Source organism: Chelon labrosus (assembly GCF_963514085.1).
Source record: "Chelon labrosus genome assembly, chromosome: 9".
NCBI classification, from domain to species: domain Eukaryota; kingdom Metazoa; phylum Chordata; class Actinopteri; order Mugiliformes; family Mugilidae; genus Chelon; species Chelon labrosus.
Window position 1 is genome coordinate 12,012,416 of NC_140359.1, and position 24,614 is coordinate 12,037,029.

At 40.3% G+C, this 24,614-nt stretch overlaps 1 protein-coding gene across 3 annotated transcripts in view; it reads left to right on the plus strand.

Moving 5' to 3' along the window:
• Positions 1-6,623: 6,623 nt before the first annotated feature.
• The window catches only part of trpm3 (transient receptor potential cation channel, subfamily M, member 3), a gene marked incomplete at both ends in the record, with an annotated part of 120,374 nt that continues 102,383 nt past the window's right edge, over positions 6,624-24,614 (plus strand). For all 3 annotated transcript variants that reach the window (XM_084552029.1, XM_084552031.1, XM_084552030.1), the window contains one exon: positions 6,624-6,827. In XM_084552029.1, the coding sequence (XP_084408155.1) occupies positions 6,624-6,827 (204 nt within the window). The remainder of the gene's footprint in view (positions 6,828-24,614) is intronic.

Below are 24,614 nucleotides of genomic sequence, written 5' to 3' on the forward strand. Positions count from 1 at the left end.
ACGAAGAGAAGTCTGTGACTACTGAAGAATGTTTTGCTCTAGAGTTTGTGGAGACCAAGCCACATCAGAAAACAGGAATAAATATTTGTCTAATGTTAACTATGGTCAAAAATTGCACGGGGTCTGTCCAGAACAGGATCTCCCAATTAATTTTACCCAAAGGCTGGATATTGTGAAGCAAGCCGAGCCAAGTGCCAAAACATGACATTTTTTTTCCCCTTGCACCAATAACACTTGTTTAATTTGGAAATGCTGTTTTTGCTGCTATTGCTATCATTATTATTAGTAGTAGTAGTAATGGTGTTCATTTAGGCCTGGGGTTGATATTTTGAGCATCAAACCAGGGGAAAAAAATCCCAAAATGAAAAAAGTCCCAAACCACTGTTTTCATGATGTTAATGCCAATGTATGAACTAATAAAAAATAACAGCCCTACATCAAGTGGCACACAGCAGGAAAGGAGGACCCTGAGGCAAAGATAACTCAGACAACTTTTCTACAAAGGCCAGATATATCTCTGCGTACCACCAACAGCATCAATAACAACAAAGGCTGATTGTTAAACAGTGTACCCATCAGCCAGATGTCCTAAGAGACAACTATTCCACAGAGACCAGTGTCGGCCGCATCTCTACAACCACATTCATCTCTAGAAGAGTCAAGTGACTGCAAAGACAGAGACAGATAGAACAAGCTGTTCAGTTTGCCACTTTTGAAATACAAGATTAAATACCTCTACAAAACAACAACAACAAATTATTAGACATTTTGTGGCAAAGAGCAATTATTATTTTGTTGTGTGTTATTTTAATGTCTTTTATAGTTCATTATTTGAAGTTTAATGCTGCCCTGTCCACTGTTTCTGTTCTCTCTTCCAATTGTTCTTTTAATTAAGCTCTATAGCATTTGAAGTATACAATGTGGTGTGCGCAAATTAAATTATTCTTAGTGTAGTTGTTGTAATTATCACTATACCACCACAAGACTTACAAAAGGTCCAAAATAAATGGACTTTCACTCACTTGAGAATCACTGAGAGAATGACAGCCATGGTCTGAGGCAATCCTTCTGAAGTAGCTGCCGTAAAAACTGGAAGCATGCATGCAGCATATCTTGCTAGTTCACTTAGCATTGCCGTGGTCCAGTAAAATAAAACAAACTCATCAGTCCAGTCAGATTTGAACTGGCTGTTTTCTTGGACGACTTTGCAGTTTTTCCCATTGACTGTAGGCTATCCACCTTATTCCTAGCTCCCATGAGCCCTTGCGTGAATTATGGGCGAGACTTCCAGTACGGACCGGAAGCGGTATTTTTACATGCTAGCTGTCAGCGCGAATCCACTTTCTCTGACTGCTTCGACACGTAAATCATGTGGGAACACCAGCTCAAACAAGACGACATTACAATCCCGCTGCCTGATAATATAGAGGGGTGGGAGGATGACATGAAGAAGTGGCCTAAAATAACATACAGTGGCGTAATTAGCTACTTTAACTGTGCCGCTTCGGACGGGGAGGCATCATCTAAAAAGCTCTGAGGCGCATCAGTACCTGCACAGTAATAAGGTTGGACGCGTTTTGTTAAAAGAGATCGTGGCGTGGGACACAATCTTATTTACCTTAAAGCAGACGTAGAGCCCAACTCATCACCGAGCCTTGGTATTAGTGTCATCATCAGCAGAGCTTGCAGCCAGGCTGCTGCCATCCTCTGGAAGGTATATGTTTATTGTTCTGGTAGTTTTAATGATAATTTTCATTGCTTTTAATGGAGGGCTGCAACAAACGATCATTTTTGTAGTCAATTAAATGTAAATAAAACTATAATTAAGGGGCAGGTATCATAAGTTTTCTTCTTCCTGCTCCTTTTCATTGATGGTGTTACGTATATAATCATGTAACGTGTTTAATCTATGAATGGAATAAATAGATATGAATGAACGAATGAATCTTTAATTTATTTTCAATTCAGGTTGAGAATGCTGTGAGACAGGGAAAGACAGGGACACCATGCAGTGATGCACAGAGAAAGTGGAATTATTCTATTGAACAAAATATTACAGTACCAGTCAAAAGTTCGGACACACCCTCTCATTTAATGGTTTTTCTTTATTTTATTTTTTACATTGTAGATTCTTACTGAAGACGTCAAAACTATGAATGAAAATGTATGGAATTATGTAGTAAACAAAGTGTGAAATAACTAAATATGATTCATATTTTAGATTCCTCAAAGTAGCCACCCTTTGCTTTGTTGACAGCGCTGCAAATCCAATGAGCTTCATGATGTAGTCCCCTGAAATGGTTTTCACTTCACAGCTGTGCCTTGTCAGGGTTCATTTGTGGAATTTCTTGCCTCTTTAATGGGGTTGGGACCATCAGTTGTGTTGTACAGAAGTCAGGTTGGTACACAGCTGACAGCCCTATTTGACAACTGTTAGAATTCATATTATGACAAGAACCAATCAGATAAGTAAAGAGAAATGACAGTCCATCATTACTTTAAGAACTGAAGGTCAGTCAGTCCAGAAAATTGCAAAAACTTTGACTGTGTCCCCAAGTGCATTTGCAAAAATCATCAAGCGCTACGACGAAACTGGCTCACATGAGGACCGCCCCAGGAGAGGAAGACCAAGAGTCACCTCTGCTGCTGAGGATAAGTTCATCAGAGTCACCAGCCTCAGAAAGCACAAGTTAACATCACCTCAGATTAGAGCCCAGATCGATCCCTCACAGAGTTCTATTAGCAGACACATCTCTACATCAGCTGTTCAGAGGAGACTGCACCAATCAGGCCTTTATGGTCAAATAGCTGCTAGAAAACCACCACTAAGGAAAAGCAACAAGCAGAAGAGATTTGTTTGGGTCAAGAAACACAAGGAATGGACATTAGACCAAATCTGTGCTTTGGTCTGATGAGTCCAAATTTGAGATCTTTGGTTCCAACCAACGTGTCTTTGTGCGACGCAGAAAAGGTGAACGGATGGTCTCTACATGCATGGTTCCAACCGTGAAGCATGGAGGAGGAGGTGTGATGGTGTGGGGGGGCTTTGCTGGTGACACTGTTGGGGATTTATTCAAAACTGAAGGCACACTGAACCAGGACACAGGACAATGACCGCACACAGACCTCCAGGCTGTGTAAGGGCTATTTGACCAAGAAGGAGAGTGATGGAGCTGCACCAGATGACCTGGCCTCCACAGTCACCTGACCTAAACCCAATGGAGATGGTTTGGGATGAGATGGACCGCAGAGTGAAGGCAGAAGGGCCAACAAGTGCTCAGCATCTCTGGGAACTCCTTCAAGACTGTTGGAAAACCATTTCAGGTGACAACTTCATGAAGCTCATCAAGAGAATGCCAAGAGTGTGAAAAGCAGTGATCAAAGCAAAGGGTGGCTACTCTGAAGAATCTAAAATATGAATCATATTTAGAGTTATTAAACACTTTTTTGTTTACTACATAATTCAATGTGTTCATTCATAGTTTTGACGTCTTCAGTGAGAATCTACAATGTAAATTGTCATGAAAATAAAGAAAAACCATTAAATGAGAGGGTGTGTCCAAACCTTTGACTATTACTGTATATATTATACACTGTTATTCTCGTGACACTGCTGTCAGTCCTCTTTAGCACCCAGTGGTCTCTCACAACCACAAGTAGGGTACGGGCTCTCCGTGGGCTTTTTGTCAACAAAATGAAACGAGCACATGTACAATGTTTTCGGTGTTTTTTTATTGTTTTTTTTCCAAGTTGAGTTGTTTCAGCCACATCCTTCTGAGTTCCTCATCCCTCGGTAGGCGATAGAAGCTGTACCGACTCTCACAACAACATTCCCTCTTCGTCCGGGTGCATGATCAAAACACTGCTCTTGTAGCCACAGATTCAGCTTCGCCTGGTTATTAGTACAACCGCGAACAGCGCAACATGTTCCCGAGCTGCGCAAGAACATTTTTAAATGCTGTGGGAGCTGATAATCGTTTAGTAAATAACAGTAAAGACCAGTAAACTTCCAAATAAACCGCTACGGGAAACGAAAACCGCTAGCAACCGCTAGCAACCAATGGCTCACTGCTACTTCCGGTCTGTCACCGGAAGTTGCGCCCATAATCGTTTCTACATCAGCGCCCCCAGGAATAAGGTGGATAGGTTTTTCCTGTAGTCCATGATGGCGACTTCCGGATATTCGAATTAAGTAGCAGTACGTCATGTATTGCAACGTCAGTGCGCTAACGGTGTTCTAGAATGTGAATAGTTTACTTTGGCGCCTCCTAGTGGTAGAATTTAGAACAGTTACGCGTCAGTCAACAGCTCACAAAGGAGGGAGGAAACCAGATTTGTTGGCTAGTCCTGGTTTACTCCAACATACAGTCAGGTAAGCTAAGGTCAATATTTACACACATCAATTTATTTTTTATTTCGAACAATGTACTCATTGTTCTACTGCTTTATTTCGCTATACACATGCAGTTAGCATGCTAGTGAGCTAAGCGACACAGCTGTTTTTCTAGCCTAATTAGCTAAACCTCCACTATGAGTTACAGGGCAGTAAAATGACATAATGTGTAAATTTAACTTGTATTATTCAAAACAATTTATCAGGAATAAAATATTTAACTGAGCATCGAGCATTAAAATTATATTTGCCATTTTATATTTTGCTAATGTTGCCCACTTAGATGATTATGCTGCTTTTAGTGTAATTGAAGTCAACAGTGGGTAATTGAAAAAAAACCTTTACTTATCACTCTCTAATACCTTTAAAAATTGTTCCAGCAATTCTGCAACAATTATTTAAAGATTATTATCATTTTGTAAGTTATTACTTTTTCCGTGCAACCACCCAGAGATGTTCAGCTTACATTTATATAAAAATCATTGAAGATTCGGCATTTCTGCTCAAATGCCCTTTTCTTTTCTGAAGCGTGAAGACTGAATTATCATCAGGCTGATCCTGCTCCAACTCTGTCATTATTCAGATCGATTCTTGAGCATTTTACAACAACAACATTTCTGATCAATGACGTGTCAGTTATACAAAAGAACAGTTGGGGCAGACTTTAAGAACCCAGTGGTGTCGGTCTTCGTTTCATCAGAATAGTGAATGTGTGTTATTGCTTCCACTGTCTGCACTGTTTCTTCTACCTACTCTCCTCCTTCAGGGGATCTCCCGTCTTGCTTTTTCACTATCTCTATCCTTCACATTCTCTCCCCACACGCACACACACGCACACACACCCACACACACACATAAACACACACTGGACTCCCAGGTGGGGAGTGGTTGCTGGGAGCGACGACATCAATGTCCCTGGTGTTCAGACGCTGTCACCGCTCCTTACTCTGTCTCCCTGTCTTTATCCTGTTATCTCAGTTGTTCTCTCTCTCTCTCTGTCTCTGTCCAACTCCCATTGAATCTTTCTCATCTTCTCTCTCTCGTTGTTGTCTTCTGCCACCATACAGTTGGACGCATTTTAGTTTCCAATAGCATTACACTATTAAATTGTCCCACTATTGCACCCGAAAAAGACTGTTCAAATTCTTACCTTCTGTCAACTGCACAACTCCACAGCATGGCGTGTATATTGACACATCTGGAGACTTGGAGTTGCAGAGTGGAGGAAGAAAAAGAAGAGGAAGACCAGCAAAGCGGCAGGACACTGGAAAAACTTTAAACGGTGTGCTCGAAGTACTTAAAGAGACAGAAGAAGACCAAAAAAAAAAACAAGGAGAGAGTGAGATGGTGAATGAAAGCTCAGGGAGCGAGAGGAAGAGAAGTTGGAGATTTAGTGGCTGTGGATATTCAAAGGACAGTCAGTTCAGAGAGAAAGAGAGAGAGAGAGACTTACTGAATGGGTTGTCTGTTTTTGTGTCTCTCAGTCAGTTTAAAGCAGTTCTGCGCTATGCTCAACAGGAGTCCTGCACTCCAGAGGCTCTTGCTTGTCTCTTCGTTTTTCTTGTCTTTCCTTGACATTTTTCCACTCTCCACCTGTCTTATTTTCATTCCTCCCCACCTCTCCTCCCTGTTATATTTTCATCTCTGTTTTGAAGCCCCTTTTGCTATCCTCTAAATATTGTACTCTTCAACCCCCACCTCCTCCTCATCGTCCTCTCACCCTCCCTCCCTTTGCCTTCTTTCCCTATTTTTCTCTCTCTCTCTCTCACTCTCTCTCACTCTCTCTCTCTCTCTGCGATGAGGAAAAACAGCATCAACGGCTGAGCCACAGTTAACGGCACATGCAACAGGGTGCAGGCAGCACCTTCTGCTTCGCCACCTTCCCTCCTCTCATTCCTCCCAGAAGAAGGCTACAGAGAAGAAAAGAAGAGTACAGGGGTGCAGCCCGAGCAGGTGGAGATCTGTTGAGCAACTCCGTTTGATCATCACATCAGAAGAGTGAAAAAGTAAAGGAAACAGGGAGGAAGGAGTTGGACGTAGCAACTTGCACAACCTTTTGAAATAAAAAAAAAAAGAAGAAAAAAGAGCGAGGAGAGACACAGAAGCCAAGCAAGTAGTTGAGAATGAAGTGACGATGCCACCTGTGGCTTTAGTTTGATTAAAGAACAGCCTCCTCGACTCAGCGTGGCTGCCCTACTTCCCACATCTCTTGACAGAATCTTTAACACCAATGGCTTCCAAGAAGAAGTGGGCAGAGCGGAGGGAGCTAAGAAGGGATCGGCCCTTCTCCACCCGGGATGATTCATCTGTTGCGTCCGGGACATCTGGGCCAGGACGTCCCACCACCAGGGGGCGTTTCTCAGAGTCGTGGAAGAGGCTCAGCTCCAGAGGGGGGTCCACCAAGAGGGGGGCGCTCAACTCTCAGCAGCCACCGGTAAGATGTTTCGAGGACACACAGGCCCCCCTCTACTTGTTCCCCCAAAGATTAATCAATGGCCTGGGTGCTGGGAGGGAAATGGGACAGGAAAGGCTGCTGTCAAGGTAGCTCGTAGCGTGGGTGGGTGTTAAGCATCTGTGAGGGATTAGGAGGTGAAAGGGGTGGAAGAATTTGTAACTTGCTGGTTAATTCGCTAGTTTAGTTTGAAATATTAAATGATAAAACTAATGTAGTATGGTCAACTTAGAGGCTGCTTTTGCCATAATGCTGCTGTTTTTAGCTTTATAGTCGTCTATCACTTGTTACCTTGGAAACTGCAGTCAGAACGCCGCATTATAATTATATATTGAACATTTAACTACACAAATGGATCATTTACAATTTAGCTTCAAAGCTTGTTCTCGCTTTCTAACTTCAGTAAATGCTACGGGAGCGGCACAACACATTATCTACCAAAGACCACTGGTGATTGTGGTGTCTGTGCTTGCTGTACGTAATGAGTAAAATGACCAAACGACCAACACAGCGATATTTAATGGAAAAAAAGTAGGCACAGCTGTAGCTCGCAACAGTGACTCAACCTTTGAAATAACTTAACTGGAGTCTCAAACAAATGAAAAAGGAGACACGTGTGCCAAGTTGGACATTGTCTGCATGGCAGCTGTTGGTTTTCAGACTTTAAAATAATACGCACATCTGTATAGATGCTTGGGAAATCAGGAAAAATTCAATCATGGCTATCGTGAATTATAACCTCCTTGAGGATTAACATGGTCAACGAACTATACTGTTCTTTATACGAAGTGATAAAGTAACATTACTAGCATCATGTTTGTAGTATGTGGTAGTAGTTTGAGGATACTGCACATGCAAAACTTGTAAATGGTACGTTGAAGGACACAGTGCAACAGGTGGTTACAATGGTAAAAGAGGCACCACTGCCTGTTTTGAAAACTGCTTGCACACATATACTCGGACTCTGTCTTATGTTTCTTTTTGTGTTATTTCACTTGGCATATAATTATTTTTCTCCTGGTTCAAGGTGTTGGGCATTTTTTTGCACCTTGTGTCACACTGGTCAGAAAACAGTGATGAAACCTCTCTGCAATATGGATCTGGTGGATGTGGGGTCCTGTCCGCTCTATTTTTGTAATGTAGAACTTCACTGATGTTTATGGATCAAGGTCAGAATAACTAAAGCTGTCTGCTTGCTGTTGGACTATCGCACAGCCAATCTGCGGAGTGATATTTGGCAGCAGTATCTAAGCTGGGAGATGTGTGGGAGACAGAGATATGCACGGTGGTTTTTCAGTTGTGCCCCAGTAACCAGTGCTGTTTTATAGTGCACTCATATTCTGAAATAAATATCTCAAAGGGATTGTTTCTTTCTAGCAATGTGACCTGCAAGGCAGTGGGCTCCCAGACAAATTTGTGGGTTTTAAAAAACAAATGTAATATATTTTCTAACAGCAGAACAATATGTTTTCTCTTGCCCGCGTTGTGTTTATGTCTGCGTGCACAAAAAGAGGACAAGCTTGGTCCTCTGGGATTTATGTTGCTTGGATATATTGTACTACTGGAACACCAGTGCTTGTCTCAAATCATTAGACACTTTGAATCATTAGTCATTTATAATGACCAGGTATGTGTGTGCTTGTTTGTGTGTGTTACTGGGGGAGATTTGAACGATTCATTGTGTGAGTAACCGTGTGTGCGACAACTTGAAAAAGGTAATCCGTGAGAGATGGAGAATTACTAAACTGGAATCAGCTGAATGAATGAGAGATGTGCAGAAATAGAGGTAAAGAGCTTTAAGAGAATTCACTGAATTATTTAAGAGTGTTTCTTTAAATCCACAGTGGAAGTCTGTATGTTATTACAGGGGTTAGGAATCTAGTCCTCTCAGAATAATCACTTTGCATTCAGACAAAATAATAAAAACTGAGACGTAGAGGTGTGTCCTCTAGGGGTTGAACGAAAGTCGAGTCGACGTTGATTAGTTGATGACGTCACACATAAAAACACAGTATAAAGTAATGTAGGATGCCTTTTCAGATGAGTGTGTATTGCAGTTTGTTGTATTTCAGGACTGACTTGCATGTTCTTCATGTCAAAGTAGAATGGGCTTCATCTTAAGAGTATTAAGAAGTATTTCCACACACCTGATGAACTGCTGCCAGTTTGCTGCCATGATCCACTGGGTTCCTCACCTGTCTTCTTGGAAGCGTCCATGTTGTTATTGTCATGTGATCGTTGACTAGTCGACTTCCTGCTTAAAGCGTCACGACAAGCAGTAAAGTCCAGTCGGTACACCCCCTAGTGTCCTCTGACTGAGGACATGTTTTTACATTTAAAGTTGTTGGGCTTGGTAGTGATAGTGGCTTCATTTAAAAGTGTGCTGTCAGTTCTGGCTGATTGGCGTCATATATGTCAATCTATGGACAGATTTTGCCAACATGATTAAGTCACAAACATGGAACATTATAGGTGTGTAGCTGAGATCAAAATGAAGGCAGAGTTTGATGGGTGTGGTCCGAGTACCCACTGAGTACTTGTAGGTTAGAGCATCAACATATTGGGAGGTGTTGGTGCTGATGTGATCCCCGTTTTTTTCCCACATGTTTTTTAGATATTGATATGTTTTAAATCAGTGTAACCTTCAGTCTGAGTGTATTTATTTCATAGTATTAGTTAATATTTCAACGATTAATGTAAGGTATTTTCTTCTTTTCAGACCTTCCCTTCTTTCTATGTACAAAGCTTTGAGAGTGTTTGATTAACTGTGTGTGTGTCAGTTCGTGTTTTTCTTCATTGCCATGCGAATGCCCTGCAGTTGATCAAGCCATCTGTGGATCACAGAGACCTTCTGCTCAGTACAGCTAGACAAATCCACTGTCCTTATTAAATGGACAAAGGAAATGTTTTTCTGGTTTACATTGCTTGTGTCTGTTTCTGTGTTTTGTGTGCTTGATTCTGTGTGTGTTTAAACATGTGAACCAGTATGAGGACTGAGGGTATTCGTAATGGGCTGGTAGCGTCAACGCTTTGCAGCTCACACCATCACCCCGATGTAATGAGTCTCATCTCATGTCACAGTGGGACCACAATGGTCTTGAAGACAGATTTTCACCCCTTGTGATCGCCCCTGGCACTGAAGCATGACATCAAAGCTCCCATAGCCATTTGTCTCGTTTCCTCATAGGCCTTTAGTTGCTCTGATCAGGCACATTGCGACTCACTATGTGTTACCCCGAATTGCTTTCATGTTAGGAAAAAGAAATAACTAATTAAAAGTTATACCAAACATGAAATAGCCTTTGACCACAGCAGGAAGCTGTCAGTCTCATTCACTTGAAAATACAAGTGAAAGCAGGCTTATCACACTAATTATCTTCATAACAGTTACATTTAAAAATACTTTTAATCTGATTATTTCACCCCTGAAAGTATACCTGACAGAAAAAAATACATAATAATTATATTTGCTCTATATACACCAATGATTATTTCCAGAATATTTTATTGTATTTTAGGTATGCACTCACATGTTCACATGTTACAAGTTCTTCATTCTCTGCCCTGATTATGTTTCTAGTAATTAACAGCTCTACCTTATTAATGTGAATGCACCTGTCTTCTAAGACTTTAATGTTCTCCTGGGTTCAGCGGGCGGTTTCTGGGAGATCCACTTCTGTTGCTTTAATGATTTTTTTGGCTGACTCCTGTAAAGGTATGGACACACCAAACTGATATCAAAGAGCTACGGGCAGTGACAGCCTACTATCAGGGCCAAAAATGTGCACTTGAACACAACTCAAAAACTACGTCCAACAGCCAGCTGGCACATATGATCTGTGCCGATGTAAAAGGAAATAAGTCTTGCAGGAAGCCGTAAGAGCTACTACTAGCTGGGGAGCTGGGAAGCTGTAGAGAATGTGGTTATTGAGTCATTTGAGTCACTGAGTCAGTCACCCAGTGTGTGTGGAAATCCGTATAGAAACCACTGATTTGAAATGGGAAGATTTTCCGTTTCATTGTGAAAAAAGTGTGAAGGTAATAGAGACGAGAAATCATGACTCACGAGTCTGTAAAATGACTCATATCTTGAACGATTCGTTCAGGACTTTCACATGTCATTGTGAATATAACTGTGCATCTGAATGTTCATATTAGATAAAAATGTGGAATGAATGGTTTGACAAACCAGCGATCAGGTTCAGACTAGTGACAGTGAAAAGAAAAACTAGGGCCATGTGTAGAGCCAGCAAAGAAGTTTGCATTTGAAGTTCCTCTGTATATTGGAATTCATGGCTGTAACCTTGCTGTACTGTAACCTCAGTGTAGTCTGGTTTCATCTTCCCTTGGCTCTGTATTTGTAGGTTTAATAGAACTCATCCAAAAATAACAAAGGCCACCTAAACCTGCAGTCTTTTTTGTGCATTGTCTTTTGCAACTTTAACCCTTGATGTCTTATCCTTTGCTTTGTCATTGATCCTACTTCCAGGGTTTTATGAACTGAGTTGTATCTGGTAGTTGGTGAATCTCTTTCCTGCTGTTTCTCACCTGTTTTCTCTGCTACTCATCTTCCTACATTTCATCTTTTAACCAGTGGAGGAGGATATATGATATGTTGTTGGCTGATGACTAGAGTGCAACCAAACAGTGCTTACACTTTTCTCACTCGTCTTTGACATTTGGCAATTGGTCTTCCTTCAGTTGCATGCAGGTAAACATTATGTGTGGAAAGAAAAGGTGGCAGATACCTTTCACACATTGTTGGCCCAAAGCGTGTGGCTTTAAATTATTAACCAAGTGTAAACTGTCCTGTCATAGGCATCTTAGCTCGGCTCCAAATCCATTCTCGTGTATGAGGTTACTAGTCAGACTGTAAACAATAATCATCACACAAAATGTGAACCCTTGGCATGGACACCTGTTTTTGGTAATAAAAGTGGATAGCCACTGGCTGCTGGAAGCCCCAAAGGATTGACTGTTGCATCCAAAGACTAATTCATCAGACAATAGCCCTCTGGTATCCAGATGGTCACAGGTGTTGTACTTTATATTAATAATGGCCACGTTCCAGATACTTTTAATGGAGTATGGACGCACTTTCTCAAGGGACGACCGGTTTTATTTAGCAGCTTTTTTAAAATTTGGGAAATAACCTTTTGAACCTCAAGTAAATAAGTTCTCTCAGCTTCACTACATGAAGGCGAAGAGGATCAGTTTTGCTAAAAATTCAATTTGTTCTTTTTGAATCTTCTGCTCCCCAGGGAAACAAAACTGAAAATGTGTGAATGGTTGCGTTGGATTCTCATTATAATGAACCCAAGTGTGATATTACTTCATGAGGCAGAGGTCACAAAGAATCAAAGAGTTTTGTCAGTTCCTATGGAAACGGCGCAAGGTTCAGCATTGTGCTTTTTGGAGAAATGCTTTTTGAGCGAAGATCAGTGGCTCGCACAGTTAAAAGTGTTTTCCGTCAGTTACAGTAGAAAGGTTGGCGTTTGTTCTTTTGCTGCTCAGTTGAACAAGCAGGCAAATGATTAATTTTCGACTAATTTTGGTTCTGAAAAACAGTAGCATGGAACAAGCGTTTTAATGTCTCTATTGTTATAGATAAAGACAGGCATTGAACATTGTAGCACTTATGTGTCTGACAACATAGCATCCTACAATAATATAGGCAACAAATTAAAGATCAAGTACAACGAAACACAGCTGAAGGGTTAGTTTGTCGGAGCTACAGCTACAGATGAAAATATCTCTCCTACCACAAGCCTGAATTTAGGCCCTTTCATTTAACCCCAGTTTCAGTGACATGCACTTAGCTGTAAGCAGTTCCAAAAACATACAACTACTTTACAAGGGTAGAAATTCTGATACAGACAGCCACTGTTGGGTAGGAGAGTAGTGGCAAGAGCCCACACTCGGGATACCCAGTCCTATCACACAAGTGCTGGACTAAGGTTTCTGAGTTTATGATTCAATGACAAATGAAGTCAGTCAGCTCCTGGTAGTCATTTCACAGTCACAGGTCTAACTCTATCTTACTGTATGCACTATTTTCTTTTTTTTGAGCAGCAATATGATTTTCTGTAGATTTTGAGTTTGTGGACAGAAGATTGATGAGACAATAAGCCATATGTTCCCATTTTAGTTTTGCAGGCCAGCTACAGACTATATTGATAGATACAGTTGTCTCAAGTATCTTCCGAGAAATGAATCAACCACCAGGGTAGACTGTTAGTGAGGCTGTAGCTCTGAAATTCTGGAAAAATAAAGTGTGAGAGGATTTTTTTTTTCAAATTCTCTCTCTTGCTCTTAATATTCAGCAAGTCAATAAATGAATAAAACTATGTAGTTCATATAACTAAACTGTTCATTTCTGCGGTGCTTGTACTGCCCCCTTGTGGCTCTTCCCCTTTCACAAGGCGGCACTAAGATTTAAAAAAAAGAAAAAGAAAAATACTGAGCATGCATTTACTAGTCCAACATTAAATTGTGTGTGATCTCACCTTTATTTGACAGGCTAACAATAGCTTATTTACTTACATACGTGGGAAATGTGGCTAGCCACTGCAAGGTAGTGCTAAAACCAAGTGTGAAAGAGGGTGGATAGTACAGATGGTCTGGTAATGGTATTTGTTTGAATCCTACTAATACTATTATTGTCTCAGTAAAACTTTCTGTTGTTTCTTTTTAAGCTTGCCAGTCTCTTGACAACTTTCTTTTTTTCTGAACTTGTTATCTTTCCATTTTCACTGCTAACCCCAAGCCTGCTACCAGAACCTTTTCACTACGGCATGTTCAGCATAACATCAAAAACCTTGGAAGCTGCCACCAGAGTAATCCCTTGTAACTGTAAGTTACAACTATCCTAATTATAAAAGCACCAATTTTTCTGTTCAATACATTGTTTTAGAGGCATCCTTCATAGTAGTACAGAGTCAACAGCGTATGTGGAAAGGGCCCATGGCCTATTTGTAAATCATTAGGCTATTGTGATGTGTCTCATGCTAATTAAAGAAGAATTAAGTAGCAAAGGGAAGAGGGAAATAAGAGAGCCATCTGGAGAAAGGCCAGTGGGTGGCAGCCGGACAAAGACAGATGTTGGGAAATGTGAGCACATCAATCCCTACAGTGCTTTGTAACCACAGCAATGAATAAACCGGGAGTTTAATACCTGCAGCAAAACAAAGAACGTAAATAAGGTGTTTTTTTTTTGTTTCATTTGAGAGTTGCTTTAATTGTCTTATACATCTCAGTAATTGGTCTGTCTCCATCAGAATCATACCACACTTGAGACCTTTACTTCACTTTGTGTTATCACGGCAGTGGGGCTGAGTCACAATAAATCCGAGGCTGGGCCGGAAGGCTGCCGGCACAGCTAAGTCCTCAACATATTTAATCTGCTTAAAACACATTTCAGTGGCAGACTGGAAGTACAAATAAGCTAGGTATTTGATGGCAGTGATGGTGTGTGTGTGCGTGTGTGTGTGAGGAGGGTGTTGACTGACATCCGTAGCAACAGTAGCTTGGAAACAGCCTGAAGTATCATGTAGAGTTTGTTTAAGCACTGAACACGGTGGGAGGTGTTAGATAGTGGGAGAATGTTCTGAGAAGACAAAGCATCTTTTGGGATGATGAAAGCAGCTATTTGTATGCAATTGTCTTTGTGTGTATATACGAGACAGCGATGGAGAGCGAGTGTGTGATACAGATGGAGCTTTAAGTGTGAGAGGATTGAGCAGGCATGGCAGTCTAAGGATGTTAGGTGTTACAAATGAAAGAGTTCATTTTACCTTTTTTTTCTTGTGAAAAAACATTCAGACCTTTCTCTTGAGTAATAGTATCAATAATGGCATGTAAGAATACTCCATTAAGGAAAATAACAATTAAGAAAAATACACAAGTATTATGCAATATGTATTATTATGTCCTCCTGGATGATTTATTATTATAAATGTCTGTATTAGATTAACACTGAAGCATTATTGTGTAACATTGTTCTAGCTGTCGGTGATGGAGCTGGTTTACATCTTTGTGAACAGGGACCCCAGGTAAATCTAAGGAGTAATGGGACAACTGATAGGAGAAGACAGAAGAAACAACACAATTCTGTTACACGAAGCAATTTTTTTTTAGGCTTTGGACACTTTCTCTAGCGTTTGATTTGAACTGAGATATAGGATCAGTTGAGCATTTATTGGAATGAAACCATGGGAGAAGTTTAAAAGGAAAAATCACTATTTGACGGAGCTGTTAGCAACTCTTACAATAGAATCTATTCAATATGTGACCCTGCTTTTTTTTTAAGATGTCAAAAGCTAAAAAGTTTGGAAAACACTGATTTAAACTTTAAAAGTTTATGTTTCATTTTAAAAGCTTCTTATAAGATTGTTCGAAGTATACTAGGTACTAAAGCTGACAAGGGTATCTAGTGGAGTAAAAAGTTCAGCATTTCCGTTCCTCTCAACAGATTTCACCATCTTTTTAAAGCCCCATTTAGAGGGGGCACTACACATCTGTGAACAAACACCACGTAAGGGCATGCTAACCATGTAGCAACCTACACATGCAGCGTACACACTTAACGTGAAGAAGCTCAGGCAGCTGGCCATAACAACCATTTCTGCCCAAATAAAACACAAATCTAACACCAAGCAACTAAATATGCCTACTATATCTTAAACACAATAATTATGGCATAATTTTGTGTTATTGTTTTGTAGAGGATTTGGGGCATTCTGCTAAATTATCCCAAAGCAGTATTATCTCAAAAGGTGGAAATCAAATGTTAAAGTTCCACCTTCAGCTGTTCAGTAACATCATACACGGTATACTGATCTGCAGTACACATAGAAGCGTTACCGTTATTATGAAACAAACGTTTTACAAATAAGCCCTGTAGTTGCTGAAATATACTCTTTGTGCATGTCATTTTCATAAGTCTGGGAATAAGGCCTTAAGGAGTACTTAAGTAAATACACTTAGTTACTTTCTCCCCATCTTTCGCCCTCCCTCACACATACATTGTAGGGTGTAGCACAACCCTTCTCTTGTTGAAGCCTAACTAAAAAGATCTTCTCCCTAGATACCATTCAGAGCCATGATGTGGATGGTGAACTTTTCGGGCTGGGGAATTGAAAGGGCAAAATGAACTCTGGCCATGAAAAGGAAAAGAGAGGGAAAGGGAAAGCAGGAGTACAGGCTTTGATAAGGTCACATGGCTTACTTTTGTTGCTGTGGCAATGATTCCCCAACTTACCTTGCTGAGGAAATGAAGCTGCCTAACGAATGCCGTTTTCTGACCTTAAAAGCACTCATCATTGTTACTACAGTTTGACTCGACTTGACTCTTTTCGCTACAACCCACTAAATTTTTCTGAACTATTAGTGAGTTTTTCTCCGCTGTCTCCCTTTGTCTAGTTAAAATGCTTAAAATAGAAAAAAAAAATAGCTTTATTGTAGATGAAATACCACATAATGAAAATGTCATGCAGACAAGAGCATGATGTCAAGAAACACCGGTGTTCTAGATTTAATTGGGCTTTTGTTTATCTTCTTTCTATCAGATAGATAATCTGCTCATCCTGTCATCCCCTCTCTTCTCTCCATTGTTTTTTATGAAATGGTACTATGACAGCTCTATAATCCTTTCTGTCTGCAAAGCTTTTGGATCATTTGTTGAAATAAACTGTAAAAGAACACCGTGAGGTGCTAATGAATTAAACTGAGAAGATCTTTTTTATTTATCGCTGCACAGCGATTGAAGTTTGCCATTGTCCTTAGTTCACTTTGTCTACACATTATGCTCTTTGCCTTCCAGGCCAGAGCACTAATACTGAGTGGCAGCGATACAGAGGTGAAATCACTTGTACATGCATGTTTTCAAGTGAAAGAAATGTGAAGTGAAATCTGCTCTACCTGGAGTGCAGGATTAAAAACTAGCTTCGCCCTGGGTTCCTTATCTACTCCACAGCTGTGACACATGTACGGCACACATATAGAGCAACATGAGCATTGAAAGGAAACTAAATTAAAAACAGACATGTTGCCTAAAACATCTAAAAACTGCAATAACCAAAAGGAAAGACATGTTCTAAGATTCTCTAATTACTTAAATAATAAATTAGAGACACTTGTGTTCATCACTATAAGAAAAGGATGTAAAATATTTATGCACAAGGAATGGTCGCCAAAGCAATATATAGCCTCTTACAAAAAAAGCATGATTTGAGTTTCTCCCCTTATGGATTTGTCAGATTACTGGCATGGGTCCTGATCAAAGCTTTTTTAAACCCTCCTCTAAGCAACCCCGCTCCAAATTCCTTCCGCTAATTTATCCTCTCTCTACTCACTGAGACAGAGGAGGAGAGGAACAGAAGTGGAAGGAGATGCAGATAGAAATGTTTCAGAGATGCTCAGTCATGCCTCAAACAAAACAGCTTCCATTAGGTAGCTCACATTAAATTACATTTATTTATTTTTTTTTGTAGGCTGAAAAAATTATTTTATTACTATTTTTTCATTTCCATTTCTCCTCACAGGGTTTGGGGCTGTGTATTGATTTCATGAACAAGACTGGACGATGAGATCTCTGCAGCCTCCACATTTTAATATTGCTCATCGGTATTCAGGGTTTCTCCCAGGAATTGCTTGGAGTGGAGATGGGTAGCGCTCATCCTGCTGTGAATACATTAGCAAAAACAAAACTATGTGATAAAAGTTCAGTTGGCAAATACAAACTAACTTGAACTCAATGCAAACACTGTAAGTGTATCTGGTGAGTATCAAACTAACTTGAGCCTGCCACAGCACAGATTTAAAGTCATTCCCCAACATTGCTCAGATTAGCTGCAGCCTATTAAATGTGATCTGATAGTCAATGTCCCCTGATGAGCTGACACATCTTATCTTGTTATCAATGAAGCTGAAACGTAATATTATATTTCATAGAGCAGAGATGCTTACCCCATAGTCTGATGTTAGGAATTCTAATGTTTTCATGGCTGGTTGATATTTATATCCGATGGAGCACAAATTAAGCAGAAAGGATTCAGGTGTCACTCATCTACTTTGTGTTTACTTCTAATGGTCCACAAACCTGTTGCCCGTCCAGAATTGGGAAATTCTTCAATGCGGTGCTCAGTCTCTTTTATGTTGATGTCGACATTTTTTTATCTATGTTAATTTAAACGAATGGAGATGTGTCGATCTGAAACCTGTGTTGCACCCTCACTTTGAACTGTGGCTTTGAAGCTCTTCTGTCTGATGCCATCAGCTCCGAGCTTTGAGGCTGAGCGAATCCTCATATGTATTTCCTGGTGTAGCGGGGTGGCAGTAACAATATGCCATAAAAGCCATTACCAGGGGCCCCGGGGCCACCGGTCTGTGGGTCTAGCTTTATTACTCAATCCCGCAAGACGGTAATTACACTATGACTACGTTGCTACGGCAACGTGGAGGTTCTCAACGGCTAATGCAGAGTTTATGTCAGGGGAGTGTAGCATTTTGTTTTCACACGCTGCCGAGGCTCATTTCAGAGACAGAGGGACAAAATGGAAGGGGTTGACCCATTAGTTGTACTGTCCACTGTTTCACCTCACTGGTTCCATCCACACAGCTGAGCACTGACGCCTGATTTTTAGGACAAGCTGCAAACACTTGAACCACAAGCTACATTAAACACACAAGCTTTTAGATGCAACTAGCCTAAGCTAAACTAGTCCTAACTCCCAAACACCCAGAGGGGAACTATTTCATCAAATTCATTAGTTAATTTTAGCAGGTTTGTGGAAAGTTAAGTAAAGGGGGTCTTTTCATAAAGGTTTTACATGTGCCTTTGATTTTTGTTCAGTCTGAAAATTTCATTAAAAGTTTCACAGCTTGGTCATTGATTGAATCCATTATTATTATATAGCAAAGTCAATAGTTAGTGCTGGATAAGGTCTTGGGCTGAAGGCGGCAGTCTACTCTGCAGTATGGGAGTAAAAATGAGTGACTGTTCATTATACTGGCTTGTGACACTGAGCCGTGGCTGCATTGCTCTGTTGAATCAGAAGATTAGATCGGCAAGCACTAAAGCTAATCTGGCATTTATAGATTTCTTTGTGTGGGTATGTGTGTATGCTCTATCTCTCCTTTGAGCACTGGGCTGACAGGGTCTTGTGGGCTTCAGGTATTACCGAAGGGGCACTACACTGATCTGCTGTCTCTCTCTTGAGAGAGCGAGTGAGAATGAGAGAGAGGGTCGCATAGAAGAGCAAGAGGCTGCGCTACCTTACCTTTTTGTATGAAACGATGGTATGCAGACAAATTCTTGTGTGAAGGTGACTTCTATTTTCTTCCACTGCTGTCTGCTCATGTTGGATGTTTATTTTCTGTACTTGATATGAAACTAAACGTATCTTAACAACAATGAAGACTGAACACTTTTTCTTTAGTAAATATAAAGAGTTAATGATTAGATAAATAACAAAAAAACAAATTATTGTTGAACTAACCATAAAATCTCTGGCTTACGTTTTCTGCACCATCTCCACAATTTGTATTGTCTCCTGCGAATCCTGAATCACAGAGCTGATACTGACACAGTAGATGCTGGTATTCTGATAAAGCAGTCCAGCAGTGGGTCCGCATATTTCACAGCTTTCTGATGGTTATCTTTCCTCCTGGTGTCAATTTCCTCACCACTGGCAATAATAACTCCACCATAAGCCAGATAATCGGGTAATAGTGTGCAGCAGTTTTTGGGGTAATCTTATTATTTCCCTGAGGCACATACAGACATTGCATTGCCATCCACTGTAGTACAGTTAACATTTCCTAGGTCCTGCATCTTCACTCACCCCTTATCTTCAGTGTTAGCACTGTTGATTCTGTATTCTTTTGTCTGATCGATTGCAGCATCTGGTTTGGCCACTGTATTTAAACGTAGACCACGTTATGAGGGGGAAGTGTTCACTGCAACCAACAAAAGTGCTTTGAAAAGACTTAATGTTAGAAACTGTGGCTCAAATTTGTTGTCAGAGTTTTGAAATACTGTATCTGATTCGATGCATTGTCACGACCCGGCTCAAAGGAAGGACAAAAATGTGGATATCACACGTGAATCTTTTAAATAAAGTAAATTTATTGTATTAACTTCACTCAAATAGTCAGTAAATCATGTTTGTAGTGTGTGTTTAAGTGAGTAAATGCTAGAATAAGAAAACAAAAGGTAAACCAAAGCTCAACCAAATCTAACCAAACCAAAGTAGAGAGACAGTTGTCAGTTATCCCTCCTAATGAACCACTCACCAGATGAGGAAGTAGGGCTTGAGGCTTGGAACCAAACTGGATTATATTGCTCTCACTGTTTCTCTCAATATAATGACAATAAAGTTCTTCTTGAGCTCGATCTAAATAGCCCCAGTATGTAGTTAATGTTGCTAAACACAAATAAAACATAAAATCAATATCATTCTCAGCTGAATGTTTGCTGACAGAAATGGAAAAACTTTAGAAGCTGTTCACTCCAGTCGCTTTAATGCAGACACATTATGACACATGCGAACGCGCAAAATATGCATAGAATGTCTGTACCATAATGTTTATCTTAATCTGCTGGGTCCTTTTCTTTCTCTCTCTGCCATGCCATTATAATTTTTCTCAGTCCATTCCCTCATCTTCACTCTTTGCCTTCACACTCCTCTCTCTAATTCTTCCGTCTCAGCCTGTATCAGACTGCACAGTTGTTCCCCTGTCACACTTGTTTGCCTCATCGAACACAAGAAAAACTCTTCACTAATAGTACTTTTCAAAAAGCCTGAAGGCTAGATCTCTACCAGTGTCTCTTCTCATTGATCAATTGTGGGGTTTTGCACAAACCGTTTTCACATTGATCCATGCTGAATCTATTAGAATGATTTTAGTCAAAATGTGTTAAGTTTATGCTGCCTTCAGCTGGAACTTGTGAGCTTGTGGTTACAACATGGGAATCTGTGTACACATAGTGCTTCGTGTTCAAGTGGTAAGATCAGCTGTAAGTCTCTGCTAGGCAGCTATTGGCATCTGGAGACCGCAGAGGCAAACAGTTTAAACTAATAACTGGGTAACTTAATTTAGGAAATGCCAAGGCATAATCAAATGATGAGGCCAATGGGAATATCGTAATTGTCCTTGGACATGCTATATTATAAAGATACTGTGTGTGACTAAATTAAAATGTTACCATCTACTTCTGAGATTTCTGAAAACTAGCAAACATGTGACAACCATAGACTGTATATAAAAGTCACCACTTGTGAGCTTGGACCGCTCCAATTTCCATTTATGAGGCTGTGAATACCACAAGAGGGCGCTGTTCATTAGAAGCGTACTAATGATGACAGTAAACACAAGGATAAGATAACATAAGATAAAAATTGGATAAAGTAATTTTATTGCAGTAGCTCAAAAGCACAGAAACAAGTTACAAATTGATAAATAAAAAAATACGCACACAAATGTACTCTGTATGTTCTCCGCACCAATAGTTTATGCAGAGACACATCAAAGACAGTGTATCGCAGACTACCAAGAAATGCTGGTAAAGGTGTAGATTAACTCCTTTTGTGTACTGATGTTAGCGGCATTTTCATGTACTTGAATATTTTGAGTAAAATCACTACATTGTTGTTCATTGGACATCTGTATTACACTACAGTAGTGAAACTGTGGAGAACTCCAGAATAGCATCACATAATGTGGCAACTATATTTAATAAGCATCACAAATTGAGACATAGAGGTTCTAGTTCACAGATTTCCTTCATAAACAATATAAATAATAATTTTTTGCCGGTGCACCCTCAGCGCTTAAAGGCTAACCACTGAACTATGGACATTATCATTCATAGCAAATTGTCAGCAGATGTTTATTTGAATCTATGCATACGGCTCACAGACTCGTTGGCATATTGCCTTACTGCAAAATTATTCCTTCTCCAAAGACCACCAGTAGTTATTGTACATTATTCATTGCCAATTACGGGAACAGGGTTCCCATAATTGCACCATGCTGTGTGCTGTTTATGTCCTTCTCATTTCTGGGGCAGTTTGAAGATGCTTTTTACACTCAAATGTAACTCCTGATCCACCCATACAAACGAATGCTTCCATGTAATTTACATACACCTACACGCAGGCCAAATATGCTGCGCACTTCACTGTAATTGCCTCATTTGTTGCAAACTTGATTTTAACCTTCACACATCTAAAACGATTGTGATGCCAAAGGGAATTACTTCGATTTACTCCTATTTAATGTATGATATGTTTTAAAAACAGATCAAGGCTTCTGGGCAAATGCTTTCACTTTTTCCCTCATAGTTTATACATTAGTGTTTAAGCTGATCACTTAATGAAAGCTGTATTAGATTTGTTAGTCTGTCATTTAGTTTGTATGATGAAACAACTAGACACAACCATAAATCTAATGATGCTTCTCCTTGTACAGTGGGTACAGTTTAAAGTATTCAGACCTGCTTCAATTTTCACACATTGTTATATTGCAGCCATTTGCTAAAATCATTTAAGTTCATTTTTCCTCATCAGTGTACACACAGCACCCCATATTGACAGAAAAACACAGAAAGTTCAAGAAAGTCAACCATCACTGCAGCCCTCCACCAGTCGGGGCTTTATGGCGGAGTGGCCCGACGGAAGCCTCTCCTCAGTCCAAGACACATGAAAACCTACATAGAGTTTGCCAGGAGAAGAAATAAGATTCTCTGGTCTGATGAGACCAAAATTGAACTTTTTGGCCTGAATTCTAAGCGGCATGCGTGGAGAAAACCAGGCACTGCTCATCACCTGCCCGATACCATCCCAACAGTGAAGCGTGGTGGTGGCAGCATCATGCTGTGGGGGTGTTTTTCAGCTGCAGGGACAGGACAACTGGTTGCAATTAAAGGAAAGATGAATGCAGCCAATTACACAGATATCCTGGACGAAAACCTTTTCCAGACTGCTCAGGACCTCAGACTAGGCCGAAGGTTCACCGTGAAACAAGACAATGACCGTAAGGACGCAGCTAAAATAATGGACGAGTTGCTTTGGAACAACTCAGTGACTGTCCTTGAATTTTCCCAGCCAGAACCGTAATTTAAACCCAACTGAGCATCTCTGGAGAGACCTGAAAATTGCTGTCCACCAATGTTCACCATCCACCCTGACAGAACTGGAGAGGATCTGCAAGGTGGAATGGCAGAGGATCCCCATATCCAGGTGTGAAAAACTTGTTGCATCTTTCCCAAGAAGACTCATGGGTGTATTAGCTCAAAAGGGTGCTACTACTCAATACTGAGCAAAGGTTCTGAAAACGTGTGACCACGTGATATTTCAGTTTTTGTTCTTTAATAAATTTGTAAAAATGTCTACAATTCTGTGTTTTTCTGCCAGTATGGGGTACTGTGTGTACATTGATGAAGAAAAAAAAGATGAGGAAAAAAAACTTAAATGATTTTAGCAAATGGCCGCAATATGAACAATTTAATTGGGTCTGAATACTTTCCGTACCCACTGTATGTAGCTGGATATATTTGTGCGTTTATTACTTTCTATTATGGGGCAAGGCCAAATGCCACATAAATAATTTCTGCTGCAAAGAAAAGACGACTGACTCTTGCTGTTTCTTTTTTACTCCCTCACAGCATGACATAATATGTGCTAAACTAAAAGGTTGACTTTATGTGGAAGGAAGACTGTGTAAGTTTTGTTATTTCTCTTCACAACTTCAAACTTTCAACATTTAACTTTTAATCCAATCTTTTCCTATGCTTCTCTGTCTCTTCACTCTCGTCTGGTGTTCAGCAACCCTGTCATATTGAATCTCTGTCACATCTACTGTATCTGTCCACAGCACACCATTTACTCCCATATAAATGGTGCTTTTCACCTCTTCTGCTGTCCTCTTACCTTCCACCCCTGTCCTATTAGTGTCACTTTTGTGTCTCTTACCGGACACATTTTTTTTTTGGCGTTAGCTCCCCAGCATAGATGATAGACATTAATACAAAGCTAAAGATAATATTCAGGTATTATTTTGCAAGGAATGTAAAGACTGCTAGTTTGAGATGGGTGAAATGATGCCGATAATGTCACAGTGAAAGGGTTTCAATGAGCTCCTGGTAAAATGTACTCTAATGAGCCAAAACATTGTGTCCACCCCTGTTTCACATGCTGCCAGTCCTTTACATGTCATGAAAACAGTTCTGCCCTGCTGAGACATGTTCTCTGAAAACCTCTGAAAACATTAGCAGCAGATCCTTGAAGTGTGGAGTGGAGGCAGCCACTGTGACGTCACCCACTGGTGTGTGGACGGCCATTTTGAAGCCTGCTATAAGATGTCGGCATATTAGCATATTAGCATTTTAGCATATTAGCCGTCAGCGTCTTCGTTTTTTGGAAGCAGAAGTAACCATCAGCAAGGAGAATGGGGTGGATCTAATAGAACCAAAGGACACTATGCAACTGCCCTGTAGAGAAATGTCAATTCCCATGTAGCGATGCACATAAAGCATATTGTGCTTTATAGTCTATGATGCTTTCAAAATATGCCATGTTCACCATGTTAGGTAAGTTCATATATTGTAATTTAGTGGTATAGAGGTGTACTTTTATGAGTAAATTGCTGATATCCCCTACTTTAAGTTACCTGATCATTATGTGCCAATTGTTAGCCTTCTAGATGCCGGCAGCTGTGTAGCAGTAGTCTTGTCACAATTTACAGTTGATGTTACCATTTGAATCCCAG